The sequence below is a fragment of the Porites lutea genome, chromosome 11, assembly GCF_958299795.1.
Source record: "Porites lutea chromosome 11, jaPorLute2.1, whole genome shotgun sequence".
In the NCBI taxonomy this organism is placed as follows: Eukaryota; Metazoa; Cnidaria; class Anthozoa; order Scleractinia; family Poritidae; genus Porites; species Porites lutea.
In genome coordinates this window covers 28,274,527-28,293,274 of record NC_133211.1, presented here as the reverse complement: position 1 = coordinate 28,293,274, position 18,748 = coordinate 28,274,527, and the positions used below count along the sequence as shown (strand labels likewise).

Here is an 18,748-nt window from a genome sequence, read left to right as displayed (position 1 = left end):
CGAGGCAGCTGTGACGTCATGTCCACATTTCCATATTTTCGTGCCTTTCTTCAAACATGGGGGGACAGCACTCTCAGTTCACAGAAGAAGAACTCAAAGATTATCAGGTAAAGACGCTATCTTTATAGTTTATTCGATATGATTTCTTCTTATTCTTCATTGTACTTTTTTGAAGTATTTGAAGAAGGTGTTAGGGTTGGTAGTAACAGTAGTGTTTACCTCGTTGCAGGAACTGACGTATTTCACACAGAAGGAAATCTTACAGTGAGTGTATCTTCTCCCCTAATACCGTAATTTTTGCTCCATTGGCAGTGAAGCCCTAACTGTTAACCGTATAATTAACTAAGATGGCTTAGCTGAATTGCTGAATCAAGTAGTACTGAACCACCAACCGCAATGCTCTTGTGTATAACGGCCCTGTATTTATACTTAGGCTTTTATTACAGCAGTCTATACGGTCACCGAAATTGTGAAAAGTTGACCTGTATGTTACGGTCACCCGTGTAGATATATATAAGTGAGCCGTGATGTTTTTATTGTCATTAAAATGATAAAAGCTTTACAATATTAAAAGAAATATCCTCAATAAGCACGGTTTACGAAAAAACTATATACAGTATGACCGGTATGTTGCCCAGTATGCGTACACTTAAGTTTAACATGTACATTACAATGACTTTACTTTGTTAGTCGCAAGAGCTCTGAAATTTGGCCCAGAGAAAATTTACTTACTCCTCAATATGACAAAAGACAGTTTAACTTTTTTGCTTTTGTTTCCATTGCGAAATAAATATTTTTGCAGAGCTCCTGTATTGCCCAGTATCCGGACACAACAATAACAACGTTATTGTACATGAATTTCGACAGGCAAGCGACTTATAAGCTTCTCTTGCACTTGCTAAGTAGTCTGGCAATCGATTTCAAACATACAACCTGGCATCGTGAAATAAAACATAACAGATGACTGGGGTATGGTGGAGAATGCAAGCGGCTGTTAAATGGTATATTATTATTACTCCCTTGTCTAGGAACTTTTTCACTGATTTAAGGAAGGCCTCCATGGACATACCAAAGCCGCCATTTGCAAGCTCAATTAGCCAATCTGCAAATGACTTTTTTTCTTCATTCCTCAATCCGATGGTCAAAGGTCACCATCCTATTTAGTCTTACCTGCAGTGTTGATTTCTTCATGCTCAGTCCCCACAGTAAGCCTGCTTTTCTAGCTCTAATTCCTCCTTTTTTCACATCTCTTAATTCCTTTGTGACATTTTTCAGACCGTTGCAACCCCCCATTCTAGCAGTCACAACTGGGGAAAGTATGAAATTTCCAGGTTCAACTCTGACGCTTTTGGTTATATACAGAAAATGCTGCATGCAGTCACGCTAAACAAGCCGTGCACACGAAATCAAGTCGCCTCTGAATGAGTGAAGAAAATTTCCATACATTTACATTTTACGACTATATCATATATCCCAAGCGTTAATTATAGTTATAGATATGAAATAAATCTTATCCGCATAATGTACACAGCTAATTCGATTCTGTACAGCAAGGACAAAACTGTGTTGTGTGATACTGGACACCTGATATCAATACTTAGTGAATGTTTCTGGCCTCCATTATTCCAAACAAATCAAATTTTAAGAAGAATTAATAAACTTTCTGAGAACCTGACTTCTTTAAGTATCTTCACTTTAAATATACAACAGTTTTCTTGAAAATATCACATATTACCTACCCTATTCTGAGCAGCACTAATTTTAATGTGCAGTAAACAGTGTAAATATTAGCCATGAAAAGTTTACTCACCTAAACAGAACGTCGTCTTCTGGGACTGTTTCGCAAGCTTTAAACTTGCCAAAACTTTCATCTTAGAGCTGAAATGTTCAGCTGTCATTTGAAATACGTTGTTTACCGAGAACTAAAAAGGGCGCCTCAAAAATTGAGTTTTTGTTTTAAGCGTCTAGATACTGGTACTGTCCGGATACTGGAAAACATACTGTAACCAACTAATAAAAATACTGTCCTTTAAAACTGCATGTACTTTAAAAATCATACTAAAACTGAATTGCTGAATCAAGTCGTACAGGCATATTTTACAGATGCAGTCACCCTTTAGACTAACGGAATTCAATGTCATTATTTTACTGGTAAATAACGGTCACCAAATTCGGCCGGGCATGAACAATCTATGAAATCGATGATCGGAAAATCAATGGATCAAATTATTGATATAACAATCGATTAATTTCTGTTAATTGATATCGATTGGCATCGGCCAGTTAATGACCAATAGATAATCACACAAAAGTAGTCACGAATTTCTTCTATTGCCATGCGATTGGCATACAAACTAAATCTTCAGTTATGCAAGTGTCAGTCACGTGGAACATGTAGGAGAATAAACACGCTTCTTTCAGCAGATGTTTACGCAATCATTGCTGGTTGTGAAGCTGCTCGGTAAGTGACCGGCTCTAGTTACGACCACGTAGCTTTGTGAAACCTGCTTTGTTCTGTGACTTAAACTTTGTGACGGAAAGCTCTAGTAAGCAACCGCTCCTCTTAGCAGCTGCGATCACTTTTGGGATTGCCCAACTGGGCTTTTCCTTCCTTTTTTAAGCTCTTGTAATCAACCACTCAGAATCTTAATTATTCAATTCAACATATTAAAGAAACTGCACACTATGGTAACGGTCTAAAAACTGGATGTAAAGTTTAGCCGTGTCTATATCAGATATGAAGACACTGATATAATATAAGCATTAATTTATTTTGACAAATAAAGAAAGATGGTAAATGGTGATGTGATCAACATGTCACAAGCACAGGACAAAGAAAAAGTCTGAGTCCCTGACAGAAATTGAACCTATTGTAATGGTGTGACTGCATGCGTGACATGCCTAGTGACGCTAATAGTATGCATATTAGGTGTTGTTATTTTAGGACGTGCTAGGTTGTATCAGAACATAGGAAGTAACGGACGTGTGGAGTAGCTTTACGAATTGATTGTGAAACATATATGATGTAAACTCTACGTTAAATTGGCGACGAGGATGCTCCAAGTTCGAATTGAGAACGACTAAGGAGGTACGGCATTATGTAAACTATGTTGTAACGTGCAGCACGCCCAAAGCTGTCACCAGAGACCAGGTAAAGGACGCCACTGAGGAAGATCCAGCACTTCAAGCACTAAAGAAGTACATCAACCAAGGCTGGATAGACACAAATGATACAAGGACACACGAATTTCGGCAAGTTTTCCATGAACTAACAATAGTAGACGGGATTGTCTTGAGAGGGGATCGGATCATTGTGCCCGCAAAACTCAGACATAGAATGGTGGAAATTGCGCACGAGGGTCATCATGGCCAGGTGCGAACAAAACAGCTTTTGAGAGCACATGTATGGTTCCCCGGAATGGACTCACAATGTGACAAGTTCGTATCCACTTGCATCGCCTGCCAATCTAACACGCCGCAAACCCATCGCGAGCCACTTCGGATGACAGACCTACCGGAAGGACCGTGGGAGAAGGTGAGCGTGGATTTTTGCGGACCAATGGCAAGTGGTGACCTCGCCCTCGTATTCTACTGTCAATATTCCAGATACCCAGTGGTTGAATTCGTGGGGTCCACGAGCGAGAAAGCAACAATACTGACATTCAAGAGGGTGTTCGACACATATGGTGTGCCAAAAGAAATCAAATCAACCATAAATTCGAAGAATACGCAAAAGAGGAGGGGTTTAAGCACCGAAAAGTGACACCCGGATGGGCAGAAGCCAACGGTGATGTAGAAAGGTTTATGTAGAGAATAAAGAAGACCGCTCGGATCGCCTCTTTGGAAGGCAAACCCGTGAGGGATGAAGTGAACCGGGGAATCAGGGCATACAGAGCAACTGGGCATGCGACAACTGGAGTCAGCCCGAACAAGCTCATGTTCGGAAGGGAATTGCGTGGAAAGTTCCCTGAAGTCAAGGGACAGCCTAAATATAGGGATGACATGATGATTCGCTGTCGGGACTGTGAACGAAAACAGAAGATGAAGCAATATGCTGATAAAAGAAGACACACAGCCGTGATGAAAATTAAAGTCGGCGACACAGTGTTGTGCAAGTAGGAATGTAAAAACAGCCTGACACCTCTGTATGACCCGAAGCCTTTGGTAGTCATTGGTGTCAAGGGAAGCATGGTCACTGCCAAGAACAGTGTGAGAATTCGCACCAGGAATTATGCCGATTGGAAATTGCTCAAAAGTGGTTGTAAGAAATCACCGCGGGGTGATGATTCTGACAGCGACGATGCATTTGAACCGGATGAAGTTATAATTGAAGGTCCAGAGCAATCCTTAGCAGGGCCAAGTGGAGATGCATTGCCAGCGGACAGATCCAGTGAATCAAGGCAACGTCATGAGCAGCCAAGAGCAAACAGCGACACAGCCGAGTACGAGAGTGGGCAGAGATCTCGGCAGCCCGGATCAGACCGTAACACAGAGCGAAGACATGCGCCCTTGGACAGGCTTAGGAGGAAAACAAGATCCACAAAGGACACTAAATATAAGGACTTTATTTGCGAATAGCGAGCATTTGCTTGTCTAATACATTAGAGCCTGTAAAGGACACAAGGGCTTACTTGTTATTAGCAACATTTAATTTATTTTGTTTATTTATTTATTTTTGTTTGTTGTTTTCGTTCGCACCGTTGCGTCCCATCCACGAGATGGGGGGAGAGATGTAATGTCGTGACCGCATGCGTGACACGCCTAGTGAAGCTAATAGTATGCATATTAGGTGTTGTTATTTTAGGACGTGCTAGGTTGTATCAGAACGTAGGAAGTAACGGACGCGTGGAGTAGCTTTACGAATTGATTGTGAAACATATACGATGCAAGCTCGACATTAAACCTATGACCTTCTGTACACTGGTCAGATACTCTAACTATTGAGCTATGAAGGACTCGTGGTGAGCTGCACCATATACAAGGTTCATGTATTGCATGCGTCCTGGATGCTTACTGCTAGGATTAGCAATGTTGAAATCATCATGTATGTGATAAAGAAAAATGGTAAATGTTAAGCGAAGAAATGAGAAGTGATGTGATATAAACATGTTATGAGCACGGCACAAAGAAAAATGAGTTTCTTTAGCAAAGGACTGGAACAAGTTACGTAATGAATTTACGGGCTGATGGCCTAACTTTACTAGGACCATTTAAAAGAAAGACATTTAAGTATTTGCAAGAACAAGACAAAACACAGCAAAAAATTAATGTAGATTGTAGCTTAATTCCTTTTATTTTTTTCTACACCTTTTTTATTGTAATCATTAGTCTTGAACATAGGATAAGAGCGCTATAGAAATAAATAAAGTTATTATTATTCCGCTATTTTACTATGTATGGTGTACTATTGTTTTTTTTTAATCTTGAAATATTTTATTACTGGACATAGGTTTATACCAGCTGTTTTTTTATACTCATCTGACCTGTTTTTTGCAGTTTAAATAAAGTATTTATTATTTTTAAGCTCTCGTAAGCAACCACCCTCTGTTGTTTGCGATCGCTTGCAAGAGCTCATTCTTGTAAGCGACCAGCTCTAGCAACCACTTTTTCGAAATTCCTGAGGTGGTCGCTTGCAAGAGCTTTGACTGTAACTATTTTTAGAGAATCATGACAATCATTCAACAGATCATTAAATTGTAGCAGCATGTACCAGGGTAACTGGGTTTCACTTAAATACAAATATTATACTAAATACAACCACAACAGACAAATTTGTTTCATCCTCTTAAAAATCCAGGAAATACTAGACCTGGGACAAGCCACAAACAAAAGTCATGTATCTCATCCGTAGGGGGTCAGATAAAAAAATAATGCAATGATCATTGGAGAGACCCTGTTAGGGGATAATTTTGACAAGTGACCTGAAACAGTGATGAAGTTCAGATGACATGGCAATGCCGTGACAAATAACACAAAGATGAGTTGTAGTTAGGAGAGCTATAAACGGTCAGGTTGCCAGCTACTGTCATTGGAATAGCACCCCCTTTCTGTTATCATTTGATACATTTGGTCAAAAACCTTGTATCTAGTGTTGCTGTTTGTTGTAGTAATTCCGTGATAACCTTTTTATTTTTTTGTAGTTGTCATAAAAGGTTTTCGCAGCTTGACCCTGAGGCTGTGAGGGCCAACAAGAATGCAAAACTTCCTTCAAGGAAGATCATGACCTTGCCAGAACTAAGGGTATGTACATTTGTTTGAATGCACAAATTATGATAAAGTGGGTCAGATGTTCATTCTTGTTACTCAGAGCCTTTTTATCTTTTTACTTGTTATCCAATCATTTTGTTAATAATAATAATAAAATATTTATTAATATGTATTGCACAAATATCAATCTAGACGAAATTTTCATTTATGCTTACGTAAATCCTACTTACAAACCCTACTATAAAAAAAATCAATGTTTATAAAAATTAAAATACATTCCTAGTACATATCCTACGTCTAGAAATTCTTAAAATATTGACTAATTATTCCTTAAAATCCTATTTACAAATTCTAGTTAGTTATTTTTTATTAAATGATAACAGAAATAAATGGCTAGGAAATGCCTTCTTAAATAAATGTGTTTTTAGCACCTTTTTTACCTGTTACTGAAGATAAATTTTCTAATAAAAAGGGGAAGAAAGTTGTTTAGAACAAACGCCACTCAACTGGCTTGAGAGTTACCAGCACTGTACAAACATCTTGTTGACAGACTCAAGTAAAACTGACAACTGTACATTGTAGATCAATGGATAACTGATATTATAACTAATAACAGATGATAACATCCTGGCTAAACTGACAAATGGTGACTTATTTGACCAATCAGGTCAATAACCAGAGAGTTGAAAACCATCTACTGATGGGATACAACTCACTTTGACTCTGAAGACTACCCCTCTGGTTGTCAAAATGTCAGTCATTGTCAACAACAGACCTCTTCAGGACTACACTCACCTGGACAATCATAACCCAACCTCTCATGAACTGACTCCTAGGTTCTAACCTAACGCAAACAGGATATTCCTAAAAATATCTAATAATTAATGTTATAGGATTGAATGATTGATCAATCTTTGGGGGTGCTGTAAATTATTTTGCATCCTTGCATCCAGGTTGGGAATTTTTATCCTTCAGGACCAAAGGACCCAGGGATAACAATATTACTAATTATCATGTGTGTATTTGAAGTCTGACATCAATGTCTCTTTTTCAGGTAAATCCTTTTAAAGACAGGATTTGCAAGGTGTTTTCATCATCCAAAGATGGAGAACTCACCTTTGAAGACTTCTTGGATATGATGTCTGTTTTTAGTGAAAATGTGAGTTGCTTATAAACTGACATAGGTGGTTAATGTTACATTGTTCAGTTTATTTACAAAAACCTGCAGTACTGTGTCAAATTTGTTGTCTTTCACAATTTTGGTTGAAAACACAATTAACTTGCAAACAGTCAGTTTTTTAATTTAATATATAGCTGTTGTACATGTACTTTAATTGAATCTGAAATGACTGAAAGAAAAATGTTTAAGAAACTTTAGATATACACATGTACCTTTGATTTTTTATTCTTTTGGCCTAAAGCACATTGGTTTGTCATTATTGCATTTTTCTGTTAATAAAATTATACCAAGGATAAAAAATATTCATTTTGTGGTTGACAAAATTAGTATCATTAGTATCGTATTAATTATTAATACGATACTAATTGAAAAAACAACTGAATTTTGGTTTGGTTTGAGGACTCATTGGGTTTTGAACTGGGACTCACTGATTCTGGACTGCATCAAACTCACTCTTTTATTACTTCAGGCCCCAAAGAGTGTAAAGGTGGAATATGCATTTAGAATTTACGGTAAGTTTCCAAGTGTTTATTATTATTTGGCACAGAGAGGATGTTGAATGGCCACTGATCATGATGATAGTCATAACTGCATTTATGTTACTGAAGGTGGATGTGTTACTTGATGGCAGGGAGGAACCCAATCCCTTGTTTTGTTGAATATTCACCATGACCAGAATATTGGCACTGATTATTTTTGCTGGAAAATGCCCACAATACCTGTTGCTCTGTCTAAAGAATGACTGGGTGAGACTGAGTAGAATCTGAAGAAAGAATTAACAGTAATAATTTATTTTTGTTTTTCCACACAACATGGGCGTACACCTCTACCTTCAAGTTCTGAATGATGTTATTTTTGAACGTGTAACAACTCTCTTTGGCAGCTTATTTGAGATGATTGGGAGCCCCCTTTCACGAGGTGGCTGGGTACAACCCTATGATGAGAATGATATTGGTAGGGGTTTTTTTGCACTTTGTTGGGCAGTTTATCAAGGAGAGAGGGTCAATGCTTTTAATGTAACGTACACTATCTGTTTCTGATAGATGATAATTATGTAGTCATCAACAGCATCGCTCACCAAAAATTTTGGTTCCATAGATTTCAATGAGGATGACTATATCTGTGAAAATGATTTAAAACGAGTAATTGTAAGATTGTGTGGAGAGCAAAGACTTTCAGAGGACAATGTGAATGCTTTGATTCAAAAGGTAACCGTATACAGGATTACCCATTTTTGTGTTATCAAGTTTGTTTTTGAAGCTTATAAATGCATACAATGTAGATTGTTCACAGTCCCCTATTCTCTGTAAGATCATTGCAATTGAATACTTTGCATTACTGGCAGCCATCTTGGATGAGTGTCAAATCTACTTAGGGGCTTGGGGACAGTTTGGGAGGAAGCCTTCCTCTCCCCACCACTTTAGACCCCAATGCCTGCCCCCTTGGTACACACCAAGATGGCTGTCGTACCAGTAAGCGCTCTATCCTGGACTTCTGACGATCTTATGAAAAAGTAGCAGGGGGGGATCTAGGGGAAGAGTGCAGGGGGTGTGCACCCCCCCCCCCCCCTGAGATGACCTGTGGTTTTCTAATACAACTAGTGTTCTGAAAAAAAAAAACTATGTGGTTTATTGGTGTTGAAGTAGAGCAAGAGATGAGTGCACCCCCTCCTAAAAAAGATCCTGGATCAGCTCCTGAGTAGGGATTACTTCAATAATATTTAGCTGAAGTGAAATAAAGTGTAGTGATAAAATGGAACTTTATCAATTGGATGCTCACAGCTTACTTGTATTGGTATATTTTATTTCCCATTTCTAATTTCATTCATATAATAGTACAGTAGCTGTGTTCTGCAATCCAATAATTTAATGATCAGGGTCGTGGTTGCTGCCCTAATGTCTCCCTCTGTTGAGGCCTGTGCCTTTCAATCCCAGAGGTGACACAATGCGCGGGTTGAATGTGCTGATATTGTTGCTCCGAGAAGGTTTTTCCCTGGGTAATCTGGTTTTTCATCCTCCTAAAAACAATTTTGTCCAATTCTAATGAAATCCAGAATGGTAGACAAAGAACCAATTTGTGGATTTGCCATTTCTAGAAGTTGTCTTACATCACATTACCGTATTTACCCGTGTTTAATGCTCACTGTTTTTCCATGAAATCGACCTTCAAATGTACAATTCTTATTATACGCGGATTCCATTGTTTGGTCAAGAAAACAAAAGAAGACGAAAGCTTTGCAGTAACTGGTGTTTAATAAACTCAGTAAAAATAGTGCATGATTTTATTGTTCAAAGGAAAACTGTGAATCTAGCATATTTTATAAAGCGCTATATTATCGTGGCTTCATGGGCAGGTTGGCATTTGTTTCAAAGACTGGTATTCCAGGGACTGGCTCAAGTTCCAGTTCTATGTTCTTGGGCTTCTTTCCTTCAATACTATTGTGATATCCATAGAGGAAATAAACAAACATTCCTGCAAGGAAACAAAGGAAAAATTGGAAACACAGTGAGAAAGACTATAGTTGAATATTGCTTCTAAAGTTAATGATAAAAACATGAAAGTTATTTCCAGCTGTCGAGTCTAATGACAAAACCCCGCAACAAAGTGACCTTCGAGTAAAAATTCTCTTCTTCAGTTAGTATTGAGTTACTTCGTTTTAAACTTCGTTTTTAATATTTTACGACGTAAAATGTTGGGGTTTCCCGTACTCTTTGGCCTGGCCACTTTTTGTGTTGTATGATAGGAGCTGAACCTAATGGCTTTTTATTCCAAACCTTTACATGTTTTTTGTCAATTTTCCTAGTCCTACACCAATCTTCCACCTCCTGGATTGCCATCCCTCCTCTCCGCTGCAATATTCGTTCATCTCAGTGTGAGGTTTCTGGAACCTCTTTTTAATAAATTGTTCTTCTAAAATGAAAACTGTTCATACGTATTTTGAAATGTGACTGAAATGATTTATGCATGCAAAGTGCAGATCTTTGCTGCAACTTGTTTCTCAATTGTTTTTTCCGCCTGACTGGGTCAATTGTAAAATATCTTTCATTTATTTTCGTCAAACAGTGTTTTTAAAAAATCAGCATTAGAGCTGATTGTTTTGATTGATAAGAGTAACCTTTACGCTATTTATATGACTTCGACAGGCTAAATTGACGCTTGTGGTTTATAAAAGCATTCAAATTGTTTTCTTTCCATTGTAAACACTATTCTTGACCTGGTGGCGTCTCAAGGTCTCCATTTTAATGCATAATTGATTTGTTCTGGAAGCGTATTGTTACGCGTCTGTGAAGTTTGTATTTATCTTTTTCTTTTCCTTGCCTTGTGTTTATGTCAAAATTTCTGGGTGTGACTGGAAATTTGGGCGGCCGGCCGGCAAGCATCAAAGAAATGTTTTGCCAAGGATTTATACTAAATTGCTGCACTCAAACTTTGGAAAAACCTGCCAGTAAATATTAAAACAACGATTTCCTTAGATTCTTTTAAAAGCCATCTCTTTCAGGACGCATTCTTATAGCATATTTCTATAGCATTATAGCATTTCGAATTTTTTTTGGTCTATTGATTGTAATCTTAGGCCATGATAGATTTTTATTTCTGTAAACGCATTGAGGCAATGCATAATGCGTTCCAAAAACTGTAATTATTTATCATTATTATTTTTAGCTAATAACCTAGTACCAGCTGTCGAGGCTTGCATTGAGTTAAATATGCACTTTAGCAGAGAAAGAAGAAATAAGAATGATCAAAGGGAATAAATCATTTGTTGCATAGTAGATTGATGTATCATGTATAGTTTAGATATCTTACCAACTGTTACCCAAAGAGCGAACCGCACGTAAGTGAATGGGCGAAGAAGTGTTAAGAGTAGCATATTTATGAATATGCTGATGGCAGGAAGAAGCGGTACCCAAGGAACCATGAACGGAAAAGACGCGCCATTTTGCGGCTGCAGCCCTAAAACAACCAGACATGCTACGGTAACAATGGCGTACAGTGACACTGCAAACAATGTCATGGTGTTCATATTGTCGCTGCTGATCATCCAGGTTTTCAGCGAAACGCAAAGAGCGAACATGGACAGCAGCATGATCGTGACCGTGACGTTCGCAATAGTGCTGGTGTATTCAGTGGGATGAGCGTGACATGTTGTCGTCACGCTATCATTTTCGCGGGAAAGTTTCTCATAGCTATGACCTGCTCCTTTCGTAGGCTTTGAAAAGAATTTTCTGAGCCATGATTGCGTTCGTTGTTTGCTTTGTTCTTCATTAAGTACAGAGTCTAAGGAGGGTCGATAGCGTGTGAGTATCACTGATATTGACACCATGGTATAAGTTGTAATGGTCGTGATGGATACCATTTCCACCAGTTGGCTCATGTCGAACAGGAACGCCAAGATTGCGCTCAACGCTCCGCTAACCACCACGGCACGTAACGGCGTCCTCTTTTCCTTGTCGATCGTGGTGAAACAGCTGAATAGAAGACCATCATAGGCCAAGGCGTAAATAAGACGAGGAGCTGCAAAGCAAGCAGCCAATAAACTGCTCAGCATTGAACACAGGGCCCCAACTGACACGATGTACTTTGAAGCTTTAAAACCCCGCACTGCGAAAGCCTCAGCAATGGTTGCGAGGTCTTTGAGTTCGTAATATGGAACCATCATTGTCAATACTACTATTACACCTATATAGGCCAGCAAGCTTATTCCTAATGATAGTAGAATCGCTAGTGAGACTGATACTGTTGGGTTAATGGCCTCTTCGCTAGCACTGGGTATAGTATCGAATCCTGTAAAGCAATAGAAGCATTTTGAAGCAGCTGTAAGTATGCCTGTCCATCCGTAGGGTGCAAACTTCTCTAAACTCGACCAGTTACTCGCATCAGAGTAGTATGCACCGGCGAAAATGATAAACAAGACTACTAGTAGATTGCACAAAACGGTAATATCCACTGCTAGCTTGGTCTCTTTCACGCCAAGGCAAACTATGATGGTTACAACGAAAACCAAACCGAAGGCCAGCAGATCGGGATAATGTGCTAAAACTGGTTCATTCCAGACGCCGAATTCTTCCTTAAAGAAGTTGTAGACTGAACCATTGAATAAAAAGTTGATGTACTGGCTGCACGCAGATGCTAGAGATGCAGCGGACAAAACAAACTCCGTGATCATGCACCAGCCCGTTATAAACGCCCAGATTTCACCAATGGCTACATAAGTGTAGATGTAGCCTGATCCAGCTCGGTTCACCCTCGATGCGAACTCAGCATAACAAAGACCAGCCAGTAGAGATGCTACAGCGGCTATGACAAACGACAGAACGATCGCTGGACCTGCCACGGAATGCGCAACTTGGCCTATGACAACATACAGCCCTGCGTCTACCAAAGAACCGATTCCTAGCGCTGTCAGGTCGAATAGAGTCATACATCTCTTCAAAGGAGTGTCTGATGGAACAAAGTCGTCCGTCTTCTGCCTTGTAAGACTTACTACCAATTTACTGCCCAACATTTCCGTTTCTGTTGTGTGCAAGGTGTGTTAAACCGGCATCAGAGTCTTCTGCTCTGCGACATCAGTGGATGTTCACATTGCTCAAGCACAAACAATCCGCTCCTAGTTATTTAAGAAAGTTTTAATTACCGGTGATTTAAATATTCAACTTTTTATGTTCATTAATCCATAAACAGTCGGCATTAGACCGTGAAATGGTAACAAAGTTTAGATGATATATACTGCCTGTTTTTACACCGAAGGACAGTGGTCGCTCGCATGTTTGATATATTCTGTCTTTCTTTTTTTAGAGGCTTTGAAAGTTACTTTGTAAACTGCTCTTTTTTTCGCCTTAAAGCTGTGCTCCGTCAAGTAGAAAAACTGTTGGCGTCCTATCCGGACAATAGGAAGTTTCTGGTTTTTAAAAGTGTTTTTAAATGACTCATTGTGTGATTCTTATGCAGCATGATGTAAGAGGTTCAGTTTAGTGGCAACTGTTTTTTCAGTGGACCAATGTTATGTGGAGTATGATTTTCTCTTGTTTTGGTCCGTTTCTTGCCATCTACGGTTTTCGATTATTTTAAACAAATTTTTCCACTCAATTTTCCTGTTCAAGTTTTTGTTACTGCAACGGCCCATGAAGCGTGACAGAACTCGAGGGGCGTACACAGCATGCTACAATAGCATCGCACAAAGGTCTGTTTTCGCGTCCTCTATTTTTTGTCTCTTGATAAAAGCAATATATTCTTTTTTCATTGATGCATGGAGTGGTATTTTAATGAGCGTACCTAAAAACAAAAAAAAATAAAATATAGTCATGTTTTATGTTTGTGTACAGCTCAATGCCTCGGATACCTCACGAACGCTTTACATCCAAATGCTATCAAGCAGAATTTTACGCGCCAATGTGTAAAAGAAAGGAAGACAGAATTTTGAAGCAATTTAAAAGGAATATTTTATTTCTATAAGGTTTAATAGTAAATGAGTTATGTCATGAGTAAATTAAAGAAAGTTGAGAGCTTGCCAAGAAAGTACTAAAAAAAAGATACTTGCGTAAAACTTGTTCACTTGCTCTTAAGTCTAGTGTACTCACTGAGTGAAAGCAGTGAAGTTTTGAATATGTTTCTCACCAAGTTCGTTTTGATTGAAAGTAATACCGTAAAACTATCAACTAACGGAACAAAATTGACTGGTCTGTGAGCGGCAAAGATCCCACTAGCATTGCTTCCTGCAGTTGTGAATTTAAAATATGAGGTTTGCGTCTGAGTAGTCACCGGAACGTTCGAGAAACCGACGCTTATCTACCGTTCAAATTATTTAGCTAAAAAAGGATTGTTGCTGACCAGCATCAAGATTTTGTGTCGTTGAGGAGGTAGAACACAAGTCATATATTTGGTATGATCATCTGAGTTTTGTGTTGAAAAGTGTTCAAGCTCTACTGCTTTTCCTCCGTAGATTCTTTTGACAAGGGACTAGGGCTTGCTAGAACGTCAGCTTGAAAAACCCTATTCGACCATCTTTGCTGAAATGTTGGCGAAAGTCAACTCTGAAGTTCCACAATTTTATTGAACTTGTATCACTGTTTTGGTGTTTATTTATTATATTGTATTGTAGTGTCTTTGTGGTTGTTTAGTCCATCTATAGAAAAACCTTGTATTTGTAACATGTCCTTAGTTACGCTAGTCTGCTACACAGCCGTTTTTAGTGTCGTCACGCAAAGCTCCTCCCCACAAACCTGGGGAGGAGCATTGCGTGACGACACTAAAAACGGCTGTGTAGCAGACTATAGTTACGCCCGCCTCGATTAGTTCAAAAACTATTTGCGGGTGCGTGGGAAAGTAATGTACGTAGTTATATATTTAATTTTTATGAATTTGTTGTTGTTGTTAATATCCATGCGCAAGGGATACGCACGTATGAAGAGAAATTTTCGTGAAAACATTGGACAGATTGGAGCGAAAATTTATGCACTGTTGCGTTTTATAGTATTAGGGACAAATATGATCAAGTTGCTCCTTTAGTAAAACTAAGGAGTTCGTGGCATTTTTTAACAGCAGCGAAAATGTCGCTGCAATTTTACAAATTTTCAAGATATTCTAATATTCTTAAGTTGGCAATTGCTTTTATGTCGGAACGTGCTGAAGCAACCCTATCACCAATGCCGCGACTATTTTAGTGGTTAACAAGGGCGGTGTGTAGTACAGATAACACCAAGCTGTGTAAGCAGTTTGAGTTTAAAAGAAACTGGAGCGGCACGTTCATCTTTCAATTCTTTTTCAAATTTAAATATAGAGTTTCACTGTTTCTTGATTTAATGTAAAACAAGGCAACATGACACTACTAGGGCCTTATTATTGACATACTATGTTATTGACTCATTTAAATGAGAATCGTTTATATCCAGTTGAATAAATGCTTATTTCCAGTGCCCCTTTCATTTGTTTATTAAACCGGCCAGTACTGACTAATATAAAGGTCATAAAGCTAGTCCGCAGGGCGACCCGTTTGTCGCTGGAAAGTATGACTAGTCACAAGCACGAGAAGCATATGGTAGCACAAACACTTCAGCAGTCGCCATTCTTTCCCAAACAGTACGTTTTAGCTGTGAATTCAAAGTGGGACAATTCAGTGCCGCAATCAGCCTCATCCCATCGTTCAAAAGGTGCTGTATGCGGACGAGATCAGTCTCTTTGGTTACAAACTTATTTGGCGGATACACCCCTAACCCTAACCTACACCCCTTGATAATAACTGACACCGGTTGTGATGGGTAAAGCGCTGGCAGCATAATCCTTGGAAAATTCTTTTATCTGCCGCTTTAAAGACGTTTTGTTTTCTCTGTCTGTGGACAGACTATCCTGAAATACACTACCCTGCCATCCTAAAGGGTAGAGGCCGTGGAAGGGGTCAATATTCCTTGAGCTCTTTCTTTGGCCTGTGGCTCGTAAAAGGTAATCTTAGCCTGCGAGCAAGCTCTCCATTTTGGGGGATATCATGAAAAGCGAGAGGAGACGCCAAAGCGGTCGCGGCTCGCTTCGCTTGCCCAAACAGAAGAGCTTGCTCGCAGGCTAAGTTAATCTTTGTTATGCGTGCTTTATCACCTAGCTGTGGTTTGTGTATTTTAAATGAATTTATGACAATTTGTGTTTCCGTTTTGTTAGATTTTTGACGAGGCTGATCTTGACGATGACAGCCAACTGTCGTTTGCCGAATTTGAACACGTTATATCGAAAGCTCCGGACTTTGTCAAGTAAGTTTTAGCTTTGAACTGAAATGGTTTTCAATTGACAAGCAAGAAGTCATCACTCTGGCCACTACCCTGCGAGCAGAGGCCCTTCGATCTTCCTAGATAAGTCGGGAAGAGGAAGGGACCTTCCTCTTCCCGACTTATCTGGGAAGATCGAAGGGCCTCTGCTCGCAGGGTATCTGGCCACAGACAAATGCATACTTTGTCTGTGACAAAAACGTTCGACTAAGAGGCGCATTGTGCCCGAGAGGCTAGCTTTGGACTTAAATCTGGAGGCCCCGAATTTTAGCCTGCGAAAGCATCCGTTTCTCCTTCGCTTTTCGCCGCTGGGGACGTTTAGCGAAGGAGAAACGGATGCTTTCGCAGGCTACCCGAATTTAAGTCCCGCCCCGAACGTATGCGAACACTTAACAGGCTCTCTCTTGAAAGGGAGCCGGCTGAGAGGGCAAGCGCAAGAAGAACTCCCGGCGAGAAGTTCGAGCTCGCGCGGATTCGTTTTCTTGCTCTCCCTGCTCGGGTGGTTTTTGTGCTTCATGCACATGTATGATATTTAAAGTAAGGTGCATTTTACTCGAGATGCGCCTTAAAGAAGATACAAACCGTGCCATTTATACGAGCATATAACACGCGTCTTATTTAGCCTCCCTCCTTTTTCTGCTTCTCGCTGGGCTTGGCTTTCAAGCAAGTCTATGGTAATTGTTTCGTTGTTTCCTTATGGTGATATTACCGTAACGGAAGCGTTGTTTTTTTTATTTTTACAGTTCTTTCAGGATCCGTGTATGAAGTTTACCCGCCAATTCTACCTCGAATTTCAAACGTTTCATCCAGCTAATTCACATTTACCGACTTCAAACTGAAAACTCTAAAATTTCAGATTAGGGAGCTTTAGCAACCACCACCACGACGACGGCGGCAACGAGAACGCTAAAAAGAAAACACAACCAGCAACAATAAAACTGGCAAAAATAACAAACAACAACAGCATCAACGCTCTTTGGTATATTTCTTTTCGACCGACGTCCACTTCACGACTACAACTTGAAACGTCCTGATCTAAAGTGAAGTGAAGACTTGACTTAAAAGAGGGTAACACTTGACTTTAATAATGCGAAGTTTTATGGAAGACGTGAAGACTCGGTGACGAATTTTTCTCTCCCTCTGTTTTAAATTTGAAAGAGTCCTTAAGAGGATTTCAACTCCACGAAAATTCGCCTTCGCGTTACAAATCGACGTAGGTTAAACAAGAGCGATATATTGAGGGAACGCAAATTCTTATTTTTCAGTGATGTTTTCGCTGCCGTCGTTGTCGTGGTTGCTTAAGGTCTTAGCAGGATTATTCGGCCATATTTGTCAAACTGAGCAACTTCTAGTAACGTTTAAAAGAGCTCATAACGCATATTCCGTATAGTTTCTATGTATAGTAAGAGCCAAAGATTCAACACTACTACAGACGAAATACACTGTGCTGCAGTGACTTAAATTTATTATAGCCATTTTGTAGAGTTAAAGAACAGCGGATGTACTTTGCTCAGTGCGTTTTCTGATAAAATTGCCCAAATGTAAAAATGATATATTTTGGAACTTAGCACCTAACGGTATATTTACAGACATACTGATCTACACTGGGGTTTTCTTAAAAAAACTTAAGGGAAAGATAGAGCATTCTTATGATATTTTGTGTATTTGATAATTTGTAGCTAAGTGAAAACAAGTTAGCACTATGCAGGTGTAAGTTATTTAGTTATTATTAAGGCAGGTCCTTAAGCCGCCCGCTGTATTTATAGTGTACCCATGAAGTAATTTGACGTTACGTACGCTATGCACCTTTGCATTTCAGATATTTTGTAGGCAAGCGTTATTGTACATTAAGTTATTACGATTAATAAATTTCTTCGTGGAAAAAACTTTGTTTTTCTTCGTATAAAAGTAGTTGTAATAGCGGAGCCCCATACCTAAGAAAATTTGGTTCACCTACCCATCCGAGAAGTTTTGGTAATCACGTGACCGTACGCCCGCCTGCCCACCCGCCGTCCGTCCGCACCACAGGCAGACCAATGTAAAATAACTCAATCAACAGGTATGGCAACCCAAATGCAACTCGAGGTTATTTTGGCGGGAAATCGCATAGCCACCCGTGTCTCCCCGTGTCTTGTGAAGCAGAGACGACTAAAGAGTCAACAAAGAAGAAAACGGAAAGCGGAAATTCTTTCTGTATCCGTGTAAAGACAGAGACAAAGATAAAGTACGCGACCAACCTCGTCCCCAGGGCTTTTCCCTTAAAAAATGGGTGGGGCGCCCTAAGGGCGCCCCACCCATTTTTTAAGGAAAAGCCCTGGGGACGAGGTTGGTACGCGACAGGCCAGCGAAGCTCAACGAGAAAGAGAGCGACAGAGAGCTATCGCGAGAGAAAAAAGCAAACGATAAAATTTTTTTGTCGGAAGAAAAACATGAAAATTTTGTAGTGGCGGTGAGAAAATGAGAAGTGCCAGCGGCCACCAAGGTGAAAATGATCGAGCGGCAGTGAAAAAAAAAATGTTGAACAAAGACACGTGCGACATTTCCTCCATAAAACCTGTAACTCGGAAGTTTCTGGAAGTTTTACGTTGTAGTCGTGCAAAACAACGGCAAA

The 18,748-nt window shown here is 39.6% G+C and overlaps 2 protein-coding genes across 2 annotated transcripts; one reads left to right on the top strand and one right to left on the bottom strand.

Annotated features, from left to right (window-relative positions):
- The first annotated feature begins 5 nt into the window (after positions 1–5).
- On the top strand, positions 6–18,345 carry LOC140952132 (calcium and integrin-binding family member 2-like). Its single transcript, XM_073401557.1, has 8 exons — positions 6–107; positions 230–264; positions 6,141–6,240; positions 7,262–7,366; positions 7,857–7,899; positions 8,486–8,595; positions 16,034–16,122; positions 16,881–18,345. The coding sequence occupies exons 1-8, from the start codon at positions 57–59 to the stop codon at positions 16,900–16,902; spliced, it is 555 nt and encodes a 184-aa protein (XP_073257658.1). The 5' UTR covers positions 6–56; the 3' UTR covers positions 16,903–18,345.
- Positions 9,108–13,108, bottom strand: LOC140952130 (cationic amino acid transporter 3-like). Its single transcript, XM_073401555.1, has 2 exons — positions 11,195–13,108; positions 9,108–9,859 (listed from the first exon to the last, which is right to left on the bottom strand). The coding sequence occupies exons 1-2, from the start codon at positions 12,891–12,893 to the stop codon at positions 9,720–9,722; spliced, it is 1,839 nt and encodes a 612-aa protein (XP_073257656.1). The 5' UTR covers positions 12,894–13,108; the 3' UTR covers positions 9,108–9,719.
- Positions 18,346–18,748: the final 403 nt, after the last annotated feature.